This window comes from Corythoichthys intestinalis, chromosome 9 (genome assembly GCF_030265065.1).
Source record: "Corythoichthys intestinalis isolate RoL2023-P3 chromosome 9, ASM3026506v1, whole genome shotgun sequence".
NCBI lineage: Eukaryota > Metazoa > Chordata > Actinopteri > Syngnathiformes > Syngnathidae > Corythoichthys > Corythoichthys intestinalis.
This window is the reverse complement of record NC_080403.1, coordinates 37,830,985-37,851,544: the sequence shown is the minus strand read 5'-3', so window position 1 is coordinate 37,851,544 and position 20,560 is coordinate 37,830,985. Positions and strand designations below refer to the sequence as shown.

Genomic DNA, 20,560 nt, shown 5'->3' with positions numbered 1-20,560 from the left:
TTTTCCCTTCTCCTACTTGTGATGGTCTGCTATTAGGATGTTTTTTCTTTGCTGCTCCTAATTGACCTGACCTTTGACCCCAATCAGGTGAAGAGCGTTCACCTGGCTATGCTGAATTTACAATTGTCCACTAGTTTTAAGAGGTGGTCTGAGCAGAGTCACTGTTTGTCTTGATGAAAGCCTACATGGCTGAAACATGTCGGCATTTTTAAATTTGTACAAAGCCATGATTGAATAAAGGCTTTTTATTTTTGTACTTCTTGAGTGCCACAGTTTTTTGAATTATTAAGTTCAATTTTTTGTTTCATCTGACTATATGACATTCTCCCAGTCCTCTTCTGGATCATCCAAATGCTATCTAGCAATCTTCAGATGGGCCTGGACGTGTACTGGCTTAAGCAGGGGGACACATCTGGCACTGCAGGATTTGAGTTACTGGTAGCGGAGTGTGGTATTGATAGTAGCCTTTATTACTTTGGTCCCAAGGTCATTCCCTCTCCCCAGGTCATTCACGAGCTCCCCCCGTGTGATTCTGTAATTTTTGCTCACTGTTCTTGGAATCATTTTGACCCCACAGGGTGACATCTTGTGGGGAGCGCCAGATCAAGGCAGATGATCAGTGGTCTTGCATGTTTTCCATTTTCTAATAATTGCTCCCACAGTTGATTTCTTCACACCAAATTGCTTACCTATTGCAGATTGAGTCTTCCCAGCAAGATTCAGGTCTAGAATTTTGTTTCTGGTATGTCATTTGACAGCTCTTTGGTCTTGGCCATAGTGGAGTTTGGAGTGTGACTGTTTGAGGTTGTGGACAGTTGTCCTTTGTACTGAGAATGAGTTCAAACACGTGCCATTAATAGAGGTAACGAGTGAAGGACAGAGGAGCTTCTTAAAGAGCCAGAAATCTTGTTTGTAAGTGACCAAATACTTCTTTTCCACCATAATTTGCAAATAAATTCTTTAAAAATCAGACAAAGTAATTTTCTGGAATTTTTTTCTCATTCTCTCATCGTTGAGGTACACTTATGAAGAAAATTACAGGCCTCTGTCTTCTTTTTAAGTGGGAGAACTGGCACAATTGGTGGCTGACTAAATACTTTTTTGCCCCACTGTAATATGTGTTCGGATAAGTTAGTATAAGTCAATACAGATTTATTTTGCATTAATGGTAAATGGTGTCATATTTATATAGCGCTTTTCCTTCATTTAGCCTATCAATTAATTAGGTTCATATTGGTGAGAAATGTAGCCCTGACCCCTATTCACCTAATCTGTTTGACCTTATTAATGTCCCGTCCCCAGCAAAAAGTGTACATGCAGGTTATACTGTTATATCGTCCCTACCAATAGACCCCAATCACGTGACGTCACAACTCTGCCCCCCAGACTGGTGCCGCCATATTGAACGTCAGCTCATCGTGTTTACATATTACCGCCACATACATTCCTCCTATTACTGCCTGTTTTTCTGCTTGTCTAAGGAATCACCGTCTAGTAAACTAACCCAAAAACCTTCCTGACAATCGTTAACATTGATTAATCAAAATGGTGAAGGCATGTGTGGCGGTTGGTTGCAGTGACAGAGAAGATAAACGGTCATTTTAGTAGTTGCTGTGTGCCCATTGTTAAAAGGGCAAATCTCGAAAGCAGCACGGTTTGTTTATCTCGGTCCATGATGCGTTTGTGTCGGCAGCCGTTAGACAGCGGCGAAAACATCAATATGATGCCAACACGATCGCAGACATCATCAGACGGAGACTACGAAGCTCGTCGCCTCGGTCACGCAGTAAGAGGGTGAGCGCAACAACAGGTGTTGTGCCGAAAAATAGCCGCCCTGCGTGAAATGTCCCCCCTGACGGGAGCGCCCACACGGAAACAACTTTCTTGTACCGTGAATATGTATTATTTTACTCTGCTTGAACTAATAAATGTCATACCTGTGTGATTGTCATTGGGATATGGTCGTGAAAACCTTTAGACTAATACATTTCTGTTCAAAGATGGTTATGTGGCCCAGTCCACGATTTGTTACTGAAATACAGTACTAATATTTTGTGTAATTTAATTATTTAAAACTGATCTTACAGTCGTAAATCCATTACTGTAATGCTTCCATGAAAACATTTAATGTTTTCACGTCAATAAAGCGTTATAAATAAGCGCTCCTGTCAGGGGGGATATTTCACGCGGGGCAGCTATTTTTCGGCACACAATGGCCCGTTGTCGATCAAGTTTCATTTTACAATCGTGACTATGGTTACGCTCAGCTGACCAAATGTAGGTTTATATTCGGCCCGGTGCCGATTTTGGGTACCCGACTCCTCATCGTGACATAAACTGGAGTATGATTGGAAATTCTGTGGTCTCAGGACGAGCTCTGACGCACGTGACAGGACGGGACGGGAGGAAACATCGGTTTGGGCATCAAATATGGATCTGGCGACTAGATCGACTGACGCTTTTCCAAATAACGGCTTTTATGCAACTCATCCAATGAGTTTACAGCGTCTGAAAGCACCGGGGCTTCCATAATTTGAAAGTGAATCCACCTTTAGAAACTATGATCATTGACAATACGGACAGGGCCGGCCCAGGCCATTTGGGGGCCCTAAGCAAAATAATGCCAAGGGGCCCATATTTTTGGTCCACCATTTCATTGCAGTGTACTGTGAAATCCATACATGCAATCCAACCCATACATACATATTTTGTATATTAATCCGTTTTTTTGTTTCGCTGCTCCAGAAGGATAAATTCTCTTCGACATATTTGTGCATCTATTTTCCAAGCAAGTTTGAGCACCAATCATCGCAAAGCAGGTTCAACGTCACTCCCCAGGTTACCAGATTGTAATGACAAGAAAATGGATGTTTGCATAGATAAATGGCAATGCGTGCCACATTATTCAAATATATAAATGGAAAAAAAACATGTTTTATATGTATCCCTTACCAATGCTAAATCTGAATAAATAAATTGAACAAAAAAAATAATTATACATTTTTAAAAAGTGTGTGTGGGGGGGGGCGCTACTTCGCGGTTTTGCACTTATCGCGGCGGGTTCTGGACCGATTAACCGCGAAAAACGAGGGATCTCAGTACAACCGTTTCACCAATAACCCCAAGCCAACCCAACCATCAGTAAATTAGAGTTTTGCACGTCATACGCGTGCGTGTTGCTGAGTCAGGGGAGCGCTTTAATCCTTCACGCCCCCCACCCCCCATTCTCTCTCTCTCTCTCTCTCTCTCTCTCTCTCTCTCTCTCTCTCTCTCTCTCTCTCTCTCTCTCTCTCTCTCTCTCTCTCTCTCTCTCCCTCGTGATTTTGTTGCCAATAAGACTTTGTTGTTGCGTCCGACGTCATTAATGTTGTCTGCTACGCGTGAGGCTCGGCACCTCTCTGTCACAGTGGTTAATTTTTAATTGCATCCTGCAACTTGTAGTCGTTGATCGAATTCCAACACAGTGAACCGTCGGTCGGGTCGACTGGGTCGAGGCTCCCGCTTTTATGAATGACTAGCGAGGCGGGGGAATGCCAGTTAGCGCGTCCGGGCTCCACTGGGACCAGCCGCCGATGAGAGCGATTAGCGGCGGACCGGAGCCGCGGCTCACTGCGGAAAAAGGCGAGCCTGATTGCCGCAGACTGGTGTGGAAACGCGCCGCGAGGAGGACACGCTCCACAGCGTAGAGCAACAACGGCACCGTGACCACAATGTAAGTTGTTGGTGACCTACAAGTCATTAGAAAGGCGTCACGTAAGGACGCTTCAAAATAAGCTTTGTATATGCACCGGTGCAAAGTAGCAGCATTATAGAGCAGCATGAGTAACGATTAGAACCGCATACAAATGACTATTATGTGCAATATTATATGACAGGGATGTTTGACAACTTTCTCATCCATGGTTGCCCGCAGGGAGGCAGGCATAAATAATACAGCCACAAAAATGCTATTTAAAAGCAAACATTAACAATAAATACACATTTTCTTCTCGGGAAAAAATGCAACAGCAACTCTCTTGTCATCTGTGAAGAAACTAAAAAGTATAGACAAGTACATCAGGAAGTCTGAATCATGATGCAATGAAAAATACAGTGATCCCTCGATTGTCGCGGGTAATGGGAACCAGAACCCCCCTCGATAAGTGAAAAACCATGAAATACCGAAACTCCTAAAACCAACCCAAATTTTTTTTGGGGTGTGTTCAATGTATTTATTCAGCATTAGCATTGGAAAGTAGGGTTGTTCCGATTATGTTTTTTTTTTGCTCCCGATCCGATCCCGATCGTTTTAGTTTGAGTATCTGCCGATCCCGATATTTCCCGATCCGATTGCTTTTATTTTGCTCCTGATTAAATTCCAATCATTCCTGATAATTTTTCCGGATCATATACATTTTGGCAATGCATTATGAAAAAAATGAATAAAACTCGGACGAATATATACATTCAACATACAGTACATAAGTACAGTATTTGTTTATTATGACAATAAATCCTCAAGATGGCATTTACATTATTAACATTCTTTCTGTGAGAGGGATCCACGGATAGAAAGACTTGTGACTTTGTATATTGTGACTAAATATTGACATCTAGTGTATTTGTTGAGCTTTCAGTAAATGATACTGCAGCCTTGCCCAAATGCATGATGGGATGTGGAACCATGACTGTGCATAGTGCTACCAATTGATATATCTTCTCTGCGTTGGGGAACAACATATGGTGTTAAGAAAAAGATCAATTGCTACCTTGCTTCCCCACATTGCTTCCCATGATCTTTCTAATCATAGGGAGATGGATTGTAAGGCTTTAGCTAATTAAAAATAGGCTTCAAAGCTGTCAAACTTCACTCTACTCAATTTATGCTGCCTTTTATCTCTCTATATAGGTAAAACGGCGCCATTACAGATTGAGCGCGACAATGCGTGAGTGGGTCGTGCAGCGCATGCAGTAATTGCGTTAAATGTTTTAACATGATACGTTTTTTAAAAAATTAATTACCGCCGTTATCGGGATAAATTTGATAACCCTACCTTAAGCCTAAACTGAAGACTCTGGATGAGTGTAACATATTATGTCTGTAACGTTAAATACAATTAGAAAACGATTTAATTTGAAAATTTATATATATTAAAAAAAGGCATGGCCGATATTTTTTTGCCAATTCCGATACTTCGAAAATGACGTGATCGGACCCGATCGATCGGCCCGATCGACGATCGGGACATCTCTATTGGGAAGATATACATATAAGACATGTTTTTTCACTTTTCTCCCCAGAGTACAATTGAAAAATTTATGTATGTATGTACATGGCGGGAAAACACAGACAAGACTGAAAAAGCAGTTTCTGCTCTTGCACTCCTCTTTAAAATAAACTGCTGTATTTAAAGCCAAAAGAACTGTTGTGTTTGATAGAACAATAGGTCTATATGCTGCCATACCAGATTCATGGCGCATTAAGCCCCCGAACTATTTTTAAGATGTCAGTTTTACCCTGGAAACCCCGTTTACAGACGTCACGCAACCACTTTTCTTTCTACCCAGCCATAAAACGAAGGTAATTAATTATACTTATCATTCAAACTTTTTTAGCTTGGAATCATTAATTGATGTCTAATATTTCATTTAAATAAAAAACGACTTAAAAAAAAATTATTCACTCACATATTTTAAACTTTTAAACAAATGACCTCACAATCAAATAATGGGGTCTGCAAAAAAATGACGGATATCTACCTGCTAACGATCGCTTAATTGTTTTTTTGTTACTGGCGCATTTTGTCCGATATGTTAGATGATAAATAATCGATCCAAACAAAGAAAAATTGAAAAACGTTTAAAAGGTTAAATATATGAAAAAGAAAATCTCAACCACTCCTTGATGTCTGCGATTTCTGCATTGCAACCCTTGTTATATTACCATGTTTCACCCATAAAATCCCCCCCAAATCCAGCTGTGGCCATTCACAGCTGTGTCTTGACATTTAGTGACACATGCTACATGGAGTTTTTGGATCGGAAGACGGTAAGTACGCGATAATATCTCGTTAAAGTCATGGCGTCTTTAATTCTGCTCTTTAATGGTCTCACCACCAAATAGGGTTTTGCTGTTTAATTTTTTTTTTTTTTAAATGCCCTCCTGTTCAAAATTTCCCCCAGAAAATTGAGATTTTAAGCTTTCCAATGATGTATCACACATGCATATCGGACAGTTTTGAAAGTTGGCCAAATTGGGGGTCTCAGAGCGGAACTTTAAGTCACCTGAGTGTTTTCCGCCATATATATATTAATAAATGGTTTTTAAGCACTTCAAATGTAATAATTATGATAACTTTTAAACATGCTACTGTCGCACCGATTTTTTTAAAACAAGAATAAAGTAGTAGAAAAATGCTTGGCTTTATTAAATGCTTCATTGAGTGAGTCCACTCAAATCCGCTCAAGCTGCTCACTTACACACAATGAGTTGCCACAGCAACTGTTTAACAAGTTAAATGATGATTGACGCATGCGGCGCTTTGAAGCTTTGGCTTACAAGCTGTGTAGCAAGATCAAACCCAAACATATGTCAACATTGTTAACTTTAGCAAGCAACTCGATCGGCTTGGGACAGCTCATCTGTTTTTTTTTTTTTTGTCATGTTGGAAAAAAATCTGCGATGGACTGAGGGTGCAAAGTTTGAAACGCGAAGTAGCGAGGGATCACTGTAATAAAATTTGGTATTGCTTTGGGTGCCGCGGCAGCATCCAGAACGTAAACAATAGCTAGCCCTGATGTCTTCTTTTTGAATGACAACAGTGTAAGGCAAAACTCTTCTTATTGGGAATGTTAAAATGCTCCCTGGCATACACTGGGTTACTATAATTTGTAGGACTAGTTTGAAAAATTGTGTTTTGCGCTTTCGCGGGCCACGTAAAATAACATAGAGGACCAGATCTAAACCGCGAGCCTCGGGTTTGGAGTTTGACAACAGTGTCATATGTGCTCAGATTGCTGGCCTTTCACGTACACACATTCCTCAAGCACTCTTCTTTATTGATATTCGTTCCTTGGCATTCTTCTCCAACTTTAAGGGATAGAAATTACCTTACTTATGTGCAGCCCAGCGGAAAGAATCTTGTTTATTAAAGTGACAAGACAGAACTAAATTTTCCTGATGTGTGATTGTCGTGTGCATGTGCCGGTATGATATTCTGAGGGTATGATAACCTTAACCAATAATATAATGGTTTCACGGTATTGCAATTACAGCTCTAACATGTGTTACATTGAGATATCTGGGTTAAAAAACAAAACAAAAAAAACGTTTTTCCACTGAACAGGATTTTTATTTTGCAAAACACATGAACAAGAAATAACTGAAATATTCTAAATAAAATTAAAATAAAAAACCCACAGCCACAACTGAACATTATTACCATCAGAACAAAAATAATTATTTTCCATAAAAAGCATGTGTGTGTGACTCGTATCATATTTACATTATACACACACTGTTTCTCAACACAGACAGTTGCCAGAGAGGAAAAAACACCACCTTTTACCACCTCTAGACACACTAAACACACTGGAGTTAACTCTCATAGCTGGGGGGAAATGTTTATGACATTGTTTACTAACCTTTAATTTTGTACAAATGCGAAATATATTAAAAGTAGGGCTGTCAAAATTATCGCGTTAACGGGCGTTAATTAATTTTTAAAAATTAATCACGTTAAAGTATTTGACGCAATTAACGCAGATGCCCCGCTCGGACAGATTTAAATGACAGTACAGTGAAACGCTCACTTCTTGTGTTTTATGGAGTTTTGCCGCCCTCTGCTGGTGCTTGGGTGCGACTGATTTTATAGGCTTCAGCACCCATGAGCATTGTGTAAGTAATTATTGACATCAACAATGGCGGGCTACTAGTTTATTTTTTGATTGAAAATTTTACAAATTTTATCAAAACGAAAACATTAAGAGGGGTTTTAATATAAAATTTCTATGACTTGTACTAACATTTTTCTTTCAAGAACTTCAAGTCTTTCTATCCATGGATCGCTTTAACAGAATGTTAATAATGTTAATGCCATCTTGTTGATTTATTGTTATAATAAACAAATGCAGTCCTTATGTACTGTATGTTGAATGTACAGTATACATCCATCTTGTGTCTTATGTTTCCATTCCAACAATAATTTACAGAAAAATATGGCATATTTTATAGATGGTTTGAATTGCGATTAATTGCGATTAATTACGATTAATTAATTTTTAAGCTGTGATTAACTCGATTAAAAATTTTAATCATTTGACAGCCCTAATTGAAAGTATTGCCTCCTCGGCAGCCACCCTCCGCAAACATGTCTTACATGTCAGTTGGCCCTCCCTCTCTAAGCCGCGGCAACCTGTAACTTTTCTATAGCCGAAATATTCCCATACCAGCGATTTCGTTTTCTTGGATGTGGGAAAAGGTTCAGGAGTTTCACCTCCTCCGGCCATCGTGTAGCACAGCTGACTCACTGACACTGAGCAACAACCGGTGGGGGAGGATTAAGCCTTGCAGCTGCAAGTGAGGGAATTCTTCCTGAATTTTTGGGACATAAAAAAATAGCTAACAGTTTAGGGATGGTATGACGGCAAAATTTTGTGGTTTTGAAAACTTGACGTATTCATGACACGGTATACCTTGAAACCGGTACTCGGCACATGTCTAGATTGTGGAGAAAAACATGAATAAAAGCAATTTTTACCAGAAGTAGGCAAAATAGCCATAATCAGACATTGCAGTAAAAATGCCAGTACTATTTTAGCCAATCAAATGTGAGCATTTCAGATTTTCCTTCCTATTCGTCATGCATTATCTTCCCACTGTAGTATACGCTTTAATAGATCAAGGAATTGAAGCAGGTTTGGTCTGAGTCTCAGACTAAGAAAGGAGAAAAAAGAGACAGACTGCACAGGTACAGGATTTATAATGAGCACATTCCTATTTTATTAGCTACTTTTTACATGTTTCGAGTGTATCAGCGTTTATGTGCGGCATGTACTTGTGGTGTGACTGACATCACGTTTATCACACAATGGCTGTCCTTGCAAGTGGTGTCCTTTTTTTGTGTCTAAATGTTATTTTCTCTATTATCAGAGGTCTAAGAAATGTACGTTTTGTATACTTGAAAACTTTGTGCAACCATCTTTCACATGAAAGTCATTCGTACTATGTGTTTGTCTATTGCTTTAAACACCATCAGCAATGTATTGTTTTGTTGAATATATTTGAAAAAAACTAAATCCTTAGGAATGACGTTTGGTGGGTAATAAATTGAGTTGAATTGAAGTTAACAATAAAAACTAATTATAATGCTTTCAATTGTTTACCTACATTTTGCTCTCCCTTTTGTAATGAGGGTCCCTGGTTGCCGAGCTTGTCATTGTCTGTTCCACTGGCAGGAAGGCTGAGGATTAGGAAAAACGAGAGTGTTTCTTTCACATGTACTTTCCCATGGCTCATTTATATACTACCTCACAGGTCCATTCACATTGTGGCTCTGGGGAGCGAGTGCCCTGGTGGCGTCGGGCCAGGAGAAGAGCTGATGGGCCAGGGCCAGCTGCAGGGGGGCCTGCTGTGGAGCTACTTGGGCCACGGAGCGATGGTAGGCCCCAGTGACCTGGAGAGCAGCCTGCATAATCCAGCCTTCATGGAGTACACCTCACGTGTCTTTGGAGATGTTACTATTGTGGTTCAAGATTGTCCCAGCTGGGTGAGTGATGTGTACTTTTGGTTGTTTTTGAACGTTCAGACCTAACTCTTATGTGTGCGGTAAATGGCGTATTAATCATTAAAAGCCTGCAAATAAATTTGTTCAAAAATTCTAATGTCAAGCTTTCAGAAATGCACTTATATACATTGAGGTTATATGATCATCATAGAACGGTAAAAAAAAAAAACCTCATGAAAAAAATAAGTTGAGCACTTAATGATTAATCAGAGTAGAGATTTGTGTACGTCACCCTCTAGTGGTTGGCTGCCATTATTGGAGTGTTTGCACACCTATAGACCCTACTCACGTGACGTCACAGTCACGCCCCCGCGCCATGATGTCCGGATACTAGTCATGTTAATGCATTAGCGCTTCGTAAATTCCTCCTATTATGGCGTGTTTTTCTGCTCGTTAACATTAATAATCAAAACGGTGAAGTCGTGTGTGGCGGTCAGTTGCAAAAACAGAGAAGATAGACGGAGAGACTTGAATTTTTACCGTATTCCGAGAGACCCGAAGAGGAGACCGAGACTGACTGCTGCAATTCGACGAGAAAACTGGGCTCCAAACGACTACCGCAGATTATGTAGTAGTCATTTTATATCTGGTAAGATGCATTTAATATATATTTAGAGGGTTTTGGGCTGACAACCACAATTAAGATCATTGCTAGGCTAATCGCCGACAACATACACGTATGTATGTAGTCAGAGTGCTATCGCTAAACCATATAAACATTAAAAGCCCTAGCTCCATTGACAAATGACATGAAATACATTAGACTTGACAGTGGATGTTAGCAAGAACAAAAGATTTTGAATTGAAAATTTCGTAACTCACCTTCCGAGCACAAGATTCCTGCCGAATTTTCGTGTACGAGGACCTGTTTCACCCAACCAGCAACGTAGCATTTATAAGCCTCCAAGCTCTTAAAGTTTTTCAAACTTTCGTGAGAATAGGCTGATTTTGTGTGGACAAGATAGTTGTAAATATCAGGATATCAGATGTCAGGCGAAGCCAGCGGGTCGAAAAACATCGATTTAGGCATCAAATACGGATCTGGCGAATGGATAAACTGAAGCTTTTCCACGTAACGCCTTTTATGCAACGGATCCAATGAGTTTACAGCGTCAGATAACATCGGGGCTTCCATGAATTGCTCTATAACTTGCTCGACTAATTGAAAACAATGAGAATAGGTCTGAAAAAGAGGTACAATATGGCGGCCGGAAACAGCGACACGCCCATTTTATGACGTAGGTGAGTAGGGTCTATAGCAGCCCAAAGTCAGTCAATGTAAACAGTAATGTTAGCTTCTGTTGAATATGTGCTGCGAGCGGCACACCTCAGCAATGGCCATTGGGGTACTTCTGGTCGTTTTGCTCTGATTAGTCTAAATAGAGCATAAAAATTCCAAAGGTACACTCACCCATAAGTAAATAAAAAAAGTTGTGAAAGTGAAATTAAGAGTACTACCATACGCGGACATTAAGAGGGCGCCTGGGGGGCATAGTACCCCCTGGTGGCCGAAAATGTCATTGTATGTAATTTACTTTCCAATAGAGCAGGGGTGTCCAAACTTTTTGCAAAGGGGGCCAGATTTGGTGTGGTAAAAATGTGGGGGGCCAACCTTGGCTGAGGTACTTTACGTAGAACAATATACTTAAGCAAATTTTAGCAAGCCATTTTGTGTGTCACATTTGCTTTATTATTATAATTTTTTAAATCAATGATTTCAACAATCTAGCCTTTGTGGCGTTCTCTTTCGATTCTGGGGATCTTGCAAAATACTGCTGCTGTGAAATTAAACTAGCTTCAAGTTTCTTCAATTTCTCGCTGCGTATCTTCCCTGTAATCTTGTCGTGCATGTTAGCATGTCTTGTTTGGTAATATCGCCTCACATTAAACTCTCTAAAAACAGCGACTGTTTCTTTGCAAATGAGGCAGACACAGTTGTTGCGTATTTTAGTGAAGAAATAGTCCATTTTCCACCTATTCTTGAAGCGTCGACCGTCGCGGTCAACTTTTTTTTGTTGTTGTTGTTGATTGTTGCCATTTTAGAAAATTGGAAGTCAAGGGGTCACATGGGGTAATGTTGCTTGAAGGGCTGCTGCCTTTTAGTGGGTAAATGAGGATCAGCATTTAATGTGTAAGCTACTTCATATGCTGGTAGCAGTACTGCTGACCAATTTATTAAGTCTGTGTGCGGGCCAGAGGTTATTGATCTTATGACAGAGGCTGGGGGCCGGATGAAATTTGACCAGGGGCCGCATTCGGCCCCCGGGCCGCACTTTGGACATGTCTGCAATAGAGTATATAAATTTAAAATTAAGACTTTGCTGGGAAAATGTTGTCTACAAAAGTTGTAAAGCAATTTAAAAAACACAAAAAATGAATGAAATGAACAAAATATAATTTTATAATGGGTCAGAAATATTTTTCAAACAGATCATGTGGCTAGCACCTTAGAGACGCTCATTTGCTTTGCTTAGCCAAAAAAACAACAACAAACACCTGAGGACAGAAGAGGCAAGATGGATGTACGTAATTTTTTCAAACCACAACTACTGAGTGAGAACCAAGCATTGAAGATGTGAACCATGAAACGCCAGAGAGCACCGCCAAAATGGCGAGCGGAGTTTCAGTTTGCCCCACTCAAGACGTTAAGTGGAGAACAGAGCCACCACCAGACGTGCCATATTCAATAAATAACGATCTTGGCCAAAAGCATAACTGTCCTAAGCAGCCTGATTTAGAATTCCCCTAAAAAATGATGGGAAACAAAAAAACAGTCGTTTTCAACGTGTTATTATAAATGTTCCTGGTTGGAATATTCAGTCAAAAAGGCAAGGCAAGGCAAGGCAAATTTATTTATATAGCAAAATTCAATACAAGACAATTCAAAGTGCTTTACATCACATGAAGATCATAAAAATCACATTAAAATCAATAGATCGTAAAAACAAACACAATCCAAATAGGAAATAAAATTATACATAAAAATCGCATTTAATCATGAATACAATAAAAAAATAAAATAACATAAAATAAAACAAATACTACTACTACTACTGCTAACAATTGAAATCAGCAATGGGGATAAGCACAAGAGAAATAAAAAGCAAATAGATTGAAATACATAGCCAGTTATGGATATGCAGTGCTAAACAAAAGCGTTTTTAGCCCTGATTTAAAGGAGCTAACAGTTTGAGCATACTTCAGACCTTCAGGTAACTTGTTCCAGAGGTGAGGAGCATAATAACTAAATGCTGCCTCACCCTGCTTGGTTCTTGTTCTTGAAACATACAGAAGACCGGTTCCAGACGACGTTAGGGGTCTAGATGTCTCATAGGAATCTAACAAATCAAGCATGTATTTTAGTCCAAGGCCATTAAGAGTTTTGTAGACGAGCAGTAGTATTTTATAGTCTATCCTTTGACTCACTAGAAGCCAGTGTAACGATTTCAAAATCGGTGTAATGTGGTCCAGTTTCCTTGTATTTGTGAGGACTCTGGCTGCAGCATTCTGTACTAGCTGCAGCTTCCTGACTGATTTTTTATCAAGACTTGTAAATATACCGTTGCAATTGTCCAATATGCTGAAAATGAATGCATGCATAAGTTTTTCCATATCTTGTTGAGTCAGAAGATCCTTAATTCTGGCTATATTTTTTCGGTGGTAATAAGCAGATTTAGTGACGGACTTTAGATGGCTAGCAAATCTTAGGTCTGAGTCAATAATTACGCCAAGGTTTCTGACTTGATACACTGTTTCGTGTCTTGTTCTTACGCTCAATGAGTGGGAATGTGGACACGTGCACAATGCTAGTAATCAGCAATGTGATAAAAAGACAATCACCTTTGCGGAAGGAATGTCAGTATAATCAAACGTGTCACTTAACTGATAAGGTTACTTTGCACGCTGCTTGTTTTTTCGATGTTCAATCATTTTCTACTTTCACAGCCGCTTTCTTTCCAAGCACTGATTGCAGGTTTGCGCGAGCAATTTTAGTATCCTTCCCTCAAACTTGAAAGTAGTTTTGTTTTTTTAAACCACTTGATTCAGAGAATTGCTTTGATTTTGTAGCGGTACTTTATGTGCTCTATTGTAGAGCTGTCTTACACTGGCAAGAGGCTGTCACGCATCTTTAGGCTTCTTTGTTTTTATTCAAATGACTCCAAGCATTGCAGAGGTTTTGACAGCTTTTTTAAAATAAAATTTCAGTCAGGTCGGTTTTGCCTTTCTAGCCTCACATAATGTCGAACAAGTATGGCCCAAACCTTTGTTGAGGCAAAGCACACACTCGACATGAGAAAAATTGCACACCACCAAACTAATGTCAAAAAAAGAGGTCTTTCCAATTTAAATGTTAAAATGACTGGCTTCTAATCACTGGTTACAATTCACACAGCTTCACAGTCCTTTAAACTGTGTGGACGCTGGGCGTCTCGAGAGTTGAGAGCGCATTGTTCCACTACAGCGAAACGAGACGAGTTATTGGCTAAAGGCTGGGTTTATCCCGCTCATCACACGCTGTGCGTCTCTGGGGTCTATTGGCATTGAGCGGGTCTCGGCTGGCCCGGACGCTCTGCTTCTCTGCATGATGATTGAATGATCTGTCTGAGGCTGAATCACTTTTTTATTGACAGCGAAATGAGCTAATATTTGCATTTTTTCCATTTTCATTCCTTTGTTCTGAGTTGAACCAGAGACTTTCATAATTATCCTAGCGACACTTGCTTTGTTAAAAACGACAACTGAAAAATTGAGCTTGTATTTCTGGTGTTTTTTGTTTTTAATCGTAGCTGCTTGTGTTTAAAGACTTGACTTCTGGCACTCTAGTTTCTTTCCCTACCAAGCAGCGGATGCTGATACATACATATACTGTATGCATGTGTGTATTTATATATGCTAATTATGTCTAAGCTCTGTTCAGGCCACTTTCAGAGGATCGGAATCGGGTAAAAAAGATCGTGTTTTTGAAATATATTTACTTATGTCCATTTTTAAGTGTTGACTTTTTGGCTGTCATTGATGGGGATAGATGTCCAATCCATTTTGACCGGGAGGGCTGACAGCAATAACTCAATGCCAGACTTGCCGCTTAACATGGCTGTCGAAAACTGTCAGTGGCAGGGTATGAGTTAACCGCTACAATGTAGACTTCACTATCAGTTCACGGGACAGGGGGGTTGGGGCCGATTGATAAGAGCTCTATTTTAAAAAAAGCAAACCTTAAAATTCAAGTATTTTCAAAACCAAAGCCGCTAGCGACCTAAAACCAAAACAGGCACCTTCCTTAGGCATATACAGTGCCTTGCAATAGTATTCGGCCCCCTTGAACCTTGCAACCTTTCGCCACATTTCAGGCTTCAAACATAAAGATATAAAATTTTAATTTTTTGTCAAGAATCAACAACAAGTGGGACACAATCGTGAAGTGGAACAAAATTTATTGGATAATTTAAACTTTTTTAACAAATAAAAAACCAAAAAGTGGGGCGTGCAATATTATTCGGCCCCCTTGCGTTAATACTTTGTAGCGCCACCTTTTGCTCCAATTACAGCTGCAAGTCGCTTGGGGTATGTTTCTATCAGTTTTGCACATCGAGAGACTGACATTCTTGCCCATTCTTCCTTGCAAAACAGCTCGAGCTCAGTGAGGTTGGATGGAGAGTGTTTGTGAAGAGCAGTCTTCAGCTCTTTCCCAGCTCTTTCCACAGATTCTCCATTGGATTCAGGTCTGGACTTTGACTTGGCCATTCTAACACCTGGATACGTTTATTTTTGAACCATTCCATTGTAGATTTGGCTTTATGTTTTGGATCATTGTCCTGTTGGAAGATAAATCTCCGTCCCAGTCTCAGGTCTTGTGCAGATACCAACAGGTTTTCTTCCAGAATGTTCCTGTATTTGGCTGCATCCATCTTCCCGTCAATTTTAACCATCTTCCCTGTCCCTGCTGAAGAAAAGCAGGCCCAAACAATGATGCTGCCACCACCATGTTTGACAGTGGGGATGGTGTGTTCAGGGTGATGAGCTGTGTTGCTTTTACACCAAACATATCGTTTTGCATTGTGGCCAAAAAGTTCAATTTTGGTTTCATCTGACCAGAGCACCTTCTTCCACATGTTTGGTGTGTCTCCCAGGTGGCTTGTGGCAAACTTTAAACGAGACTTTTTATGGATATCTTTGAGAAATGGCTTTCTTCTTGCCACTCTTCCATAAAGGCCAGATTTGTGCAGTGTACGACTGATTGTTGTCCTATGGACAGACTCTCCCACCTCAGCTGTACATCTCTGCAGTTCATCCAGAGTGATCATGGGCCTCTTGGCTGCTCTGATCAGTTTTCTCCTAGTTTGAGAAGAAAGTTTGGAAGGACGGCCGGGTCTTGGTAGATTTGCAGTGGTCTGATGCTCCTTCCATTTCAATATGATGGCTTGCACAGTGCTCCTTGAGATGTTTAAAGCTTGGGAAATCTTTTTGTATCCAAATCCGGCTTTAAACTTCTCCACAACAGTATCTCGGACCTGCCTGGTGTGTTCCTTGGTTTTCATAATGCTCTCTGCACTTTAAACAGAACCCTGAGACTATCACAGAGCAGGTGCATTTATACGGAGACTTGATTACACACATTTGGATTCTATTTATCATCATCGGTCATTTAGGACAACATTGGATCATTCAGAGATCCTCACTGAACTTCTGGTGTGAGTTTGCTGCACTGAAAGTAAAGGGGCCGAATAATATTGCACGCCCCACTTTTCAGTTTTTTATTTGTTAAAAAAGTTTAAATTATCCAATAAATGTTGTTCCACTTCACGATTGTGTCCCACTTGTTGTTGATTCTTGACAAAAAAACTAAATTTCATATCTTTATGTTTGAAGCCTGAAATGTGGTGAAAGGTTGCAAGATTCAAGGGGGCTGAATACTTTTGCAAGGCACTGTAGGAGTCTCAATGAGCAGTGGCATAAAAAAATTCAAAGTCGTTCCCAAATAAAATCCCGATTTATTATTTTTTATGTAAGTACAACAAAATTTAAAATAGCTGTAAAATTCTCAGATTCTCTGTTAGGTGCACAAAAATTGCCTGATGCAATATAATCGCCTATATTTTCAGGATCAATAGCAGTATTCAACAGGTTTTTGCCCAAAATAGGGACTTAAGTTGTTTTTATTTAGTGCAATTTTGACATAAATCCCTAAATTTTCACGTAAAAAACGTAATACTCGAGGAAACCATGCAGAATCATCTTATTTCTATTCAACAAACAAAAACAAATTTTGCATTTTTCTATGTACAATCAGAACTTAAGTTGAATTCTGATGTCACAATTGCTTCATCTGGCCCTCGTTGTTTTTAGATTGAAATGTTACATAAAATAAAACACGTAAAAGGCACATTTTTTTTTGTATGGATGCAGAAATGTCTAAATAACTAGTTTTTTGCCAAAAAATGGGCAGTTGGCCGAAAATGGTCCGATTATTTGGATGCAAGTTTACGCTATTATGTATAGTACAAAATCCAACATGACCATTACAAAACAAGGAGCTTTTTAAAATTGATTTTTTTTTGTATACAAACGCGTAAATCCCGGACTTTCTATAGCTATGAATGTAAAACAATGCAGATTCTTGGTTAAAAGCAAAAAACAAAAAAAACAACAAAAAAAAACGGGCAGTTATCATTCATTTTCCGTAAATATTTCAGCTAAAGTTAAGCAAATTTTTTCCATTCATTTAATTTTTTTTCACATTTCAAAGTGCATGCATGTTGCTATTTTATATAATAATTACATTGAATCCTCGACCAAATCACTCCTGAGACACTCCTGCCTGCTTTTATGCAATAAAATCTTCGTCCTATTTCCACCTAAATCCGGCGTTAGCATGCAGGTGTGTTTGAGTTTATCACAGTGAAAGCCAACTCAACGTTCTGCCTGGGTCGGCCCGCTACTGGAAAGCGTGGGGCAATGTCTGTACGAGCTGTCTCGTCAACTGATGGTGAAGTGTATGGCTACAACCAACAAAGTAATTCGGAGGAATAAGGATATTTAAAAAAAAAAAAACACAAAAAAAATGATAAGTTATATAATATATAAACTGAACTGTATATTTAGACTACTGAAACAAAATGAAAATGTCCAGCGACAGCAAAAAGTCAAGAATATCCTAACCGAGTGAGATCAATTTATCACATTAGATGATGATGATGATTTTTTTTTTAAATTAAAAAAAAAAAGTATTTTTTAAAAACAAAATACTGAAATGATTGAAATCCTACATCATCCTACATTGATTTAACATGTTGTCCGAGCTAATAGGGAGGCACTTTTAAAGTAACTAGGTCCATCTAGTGTTGAAGCTGAGAATTGCAACAGAATGTAGACTCCACTCAATCTTCTTGTGCGGGCCATATTCAATGATATTTTCATCATTTGCTGCAGGCTAATAAAGACTGGGCATAGTTTGGACAACATTCAGTAAACTGTTGTTTAATCAGATATGTCTCTTTCCTTTCCAGGACTTGTTGGACAGTGACTGGGCCAGCGTACGAAAAGTTCTTGAGCAGGCTGACATTTTGGTCATCAAGTATTCGGTGACCGACAAGCTGGCCTTCCAACAGGTCAGGAATGGATATGCCCCAAGACTGCGCCCACTTCTTCGACACTGGGGGGTTCCAGTCATCTTAGTTGCTGTTGGAGCCAGGCTGAACGGTGAGAACAAGTGTGACTTTTTAAATCGGTTTGCTTGTTATTATTGTTATTATTATCTTATTACTGATTTGTTCTTTACCTGTTTTTGTCAGAAGAAAAATAGGCGCTAATGGGCTTCTCATTATCTTTTTCTAGTGGCCTTCTGCCTCCTTTCAAATTAATTAGCATATTCCTATCGCAGTGTAGTGTAATTTTGACTTGAAGAGAAAATGCTGATGTAGGATTAGTTCACTTGTGCAGAAAGGCCTCACAACATGAGGCACAAGTTAATGCAGGAGTCATCAACCTTATTGAAATGGAAAACTACTTGGGGGGTACGTACAGTATATGAGCAATGATACACACATCTAAAATCACAAATTTGCTCAAACTATTTATTTTATATATATATTTTTTTACTTGTTGTGGACCCTAGTATGTCTAGTTTTTTTTTTTTAATGGCAATTTGTACCAACGCTAGTATGACACTGTTATTTTTTGTGCTAATACAGTGAGGAGCAGAAGTATTTGCACCCCTTGTGATTTTGCAAGTTCACCCACATAGAAATCAGGTAGAGGTTTGAAATTTCAATCATAGATGCATTCCAACTCATAGAGACATAATAAAAAAAAATCCAGAAATCACATTGTATGATGTAATTTACTGTTGTTCATAAGTATTTGTACCCCTGAGAATCAGCAATAATTATGACACTCAAAGATTTGTCAATCTACCTTCAAAAAAAAAGTCTACCTCTACCCTATGAGTATCGAACCACCCACCACCTGGGTGCACCCCACAGTCAGTCATAATCCAACTGCTACCATGGACAAGACCAGAGAGCTTTCGAAAGACACCAGAGGAAAATTGTTGAGCTCCTCAAAGCTGGAAAAGGCTATTGGACAATTGGATAGCACCTTGGTGAGAATAAATCAACAGTTGCAGCAATTGTTATAAAATGGAAAAGGCTAAACATGACTGATAATCTACCTCGGACTGGGGCTCCATGTAAAATCTTTCCTTGCAGGGCCTCACTCATGAATAGAAAAGTTTCAAAGGCTACTGTCAGTAGAACACTACTGTGCAATGGTTTAAAATCATGCTGTAGGAGCCTAAATTACGTTTGGTTTAGGGCTGTCAAACGATTAAAAATTTTAATTGAGTTAATTACAGCTTAAACATTAATTAATCGTAATTAATCGCAACTCAAACCATCTATAAAATATGCCATATTTTCCTGTAAATTATTGTTGGAATGGAAAGATAAGACACAAGAAGGATATATACATTCAACATACGCTACATAAGTGCTGTATTAGTTTATTATAACAATAAATCAACAAGATGGCATTAACATTATTAACATTCTATGAAAGCGATCCATGCATAGAAAGACTTGTAGTTCTTAAAAGATAAATGTTAGTACAAGTTATAGAAATTTTGTATTAAAACCCCTCTTAATGTTTTCGTTTCATTAAAATTTGTAAAATTTTCAATCAAAAAATAAACTAATAGCCCGCCATTGTTGATGTCAATAATTACACCATGCTCACTCATGGTGCTGAAACCCATATAATCAGTTGGACCTAAGCGCCAGCAGAGGGTTCCAAACAACCAAAAAACAAGTAACAAGCGGACATTACACTCTGCTGTCATTTTAATCATTTTGAGCGGGGTATGTGCGTTAATTGCGTCAAATATTCTAACTTGATTAATTTAAAAAATTAATTACCACCCGTTAACGCGATGATTTTGACGGCTCTAGTTTAGTTCGATATTCATGTTAATTGTGAATAATTTGTTTAGGTTCTGTGGGACGGGCTCGTGGTTTGTTTATTTTATTTGTGGAATTCGTGACGTCATATTTGACGACGTACTATTTAATGCGGAAGAGACTGTGTGGACGGGTAGTTGGCGTGAAGGCAGAAGGACGCATAGGTCACAGATAAGAGACAAAACAGTTTTTTATGTCTCTCTCTCTCTCTCTCTCTCTCTCTCTCTCTCTCTCTCTCTCTCTCTCTCTCTCTCGCTCTCTCTCACTCTCTTCCTATTTGGATTAACGACTCTCTATCTCTTAATCTATTTCTCAGTTGCTCCTTTTTGTTATATTTTTGAA

At 39.2% G+C, this 20,560-nt stretch overlaps 1 protein-coding gene across 2 annotated transcripts in view; it reads left to right on the top strand.

The window, feature by feature from the left end:
- The first annotated feature begins 3,356 nt into the window (after window positions 1-3,356).
- rhobtb3 (Rho related BTB domain containing 3) overlaps window positions 3,357-20,560 on the top strand; it is a 76,936-nt gene continuing 59,732 nt past the window's right edge. For both annotated transcript variants that reach the window (XM_057845225.1, XM_057845226.1), the window contains exons 1-3: window positions 3,357-3,712; window positions 9,515-9,746; window positions 18,272-18,464. In XM_057845225.1, the coding sequence (XP_057701208.1) occupies window positions 3,711-3,712; window positions 9,515-9,746; window positions 18,272-18,464 (427 nt within the window). In that variant the 5' untranslated portion in view covers window positions 3,357-3,710. The remainder of the gene's footprint in view (window positions 3,713-9,514; window positions 9,747-18,271; window positions 18,465-20,560) is intronic.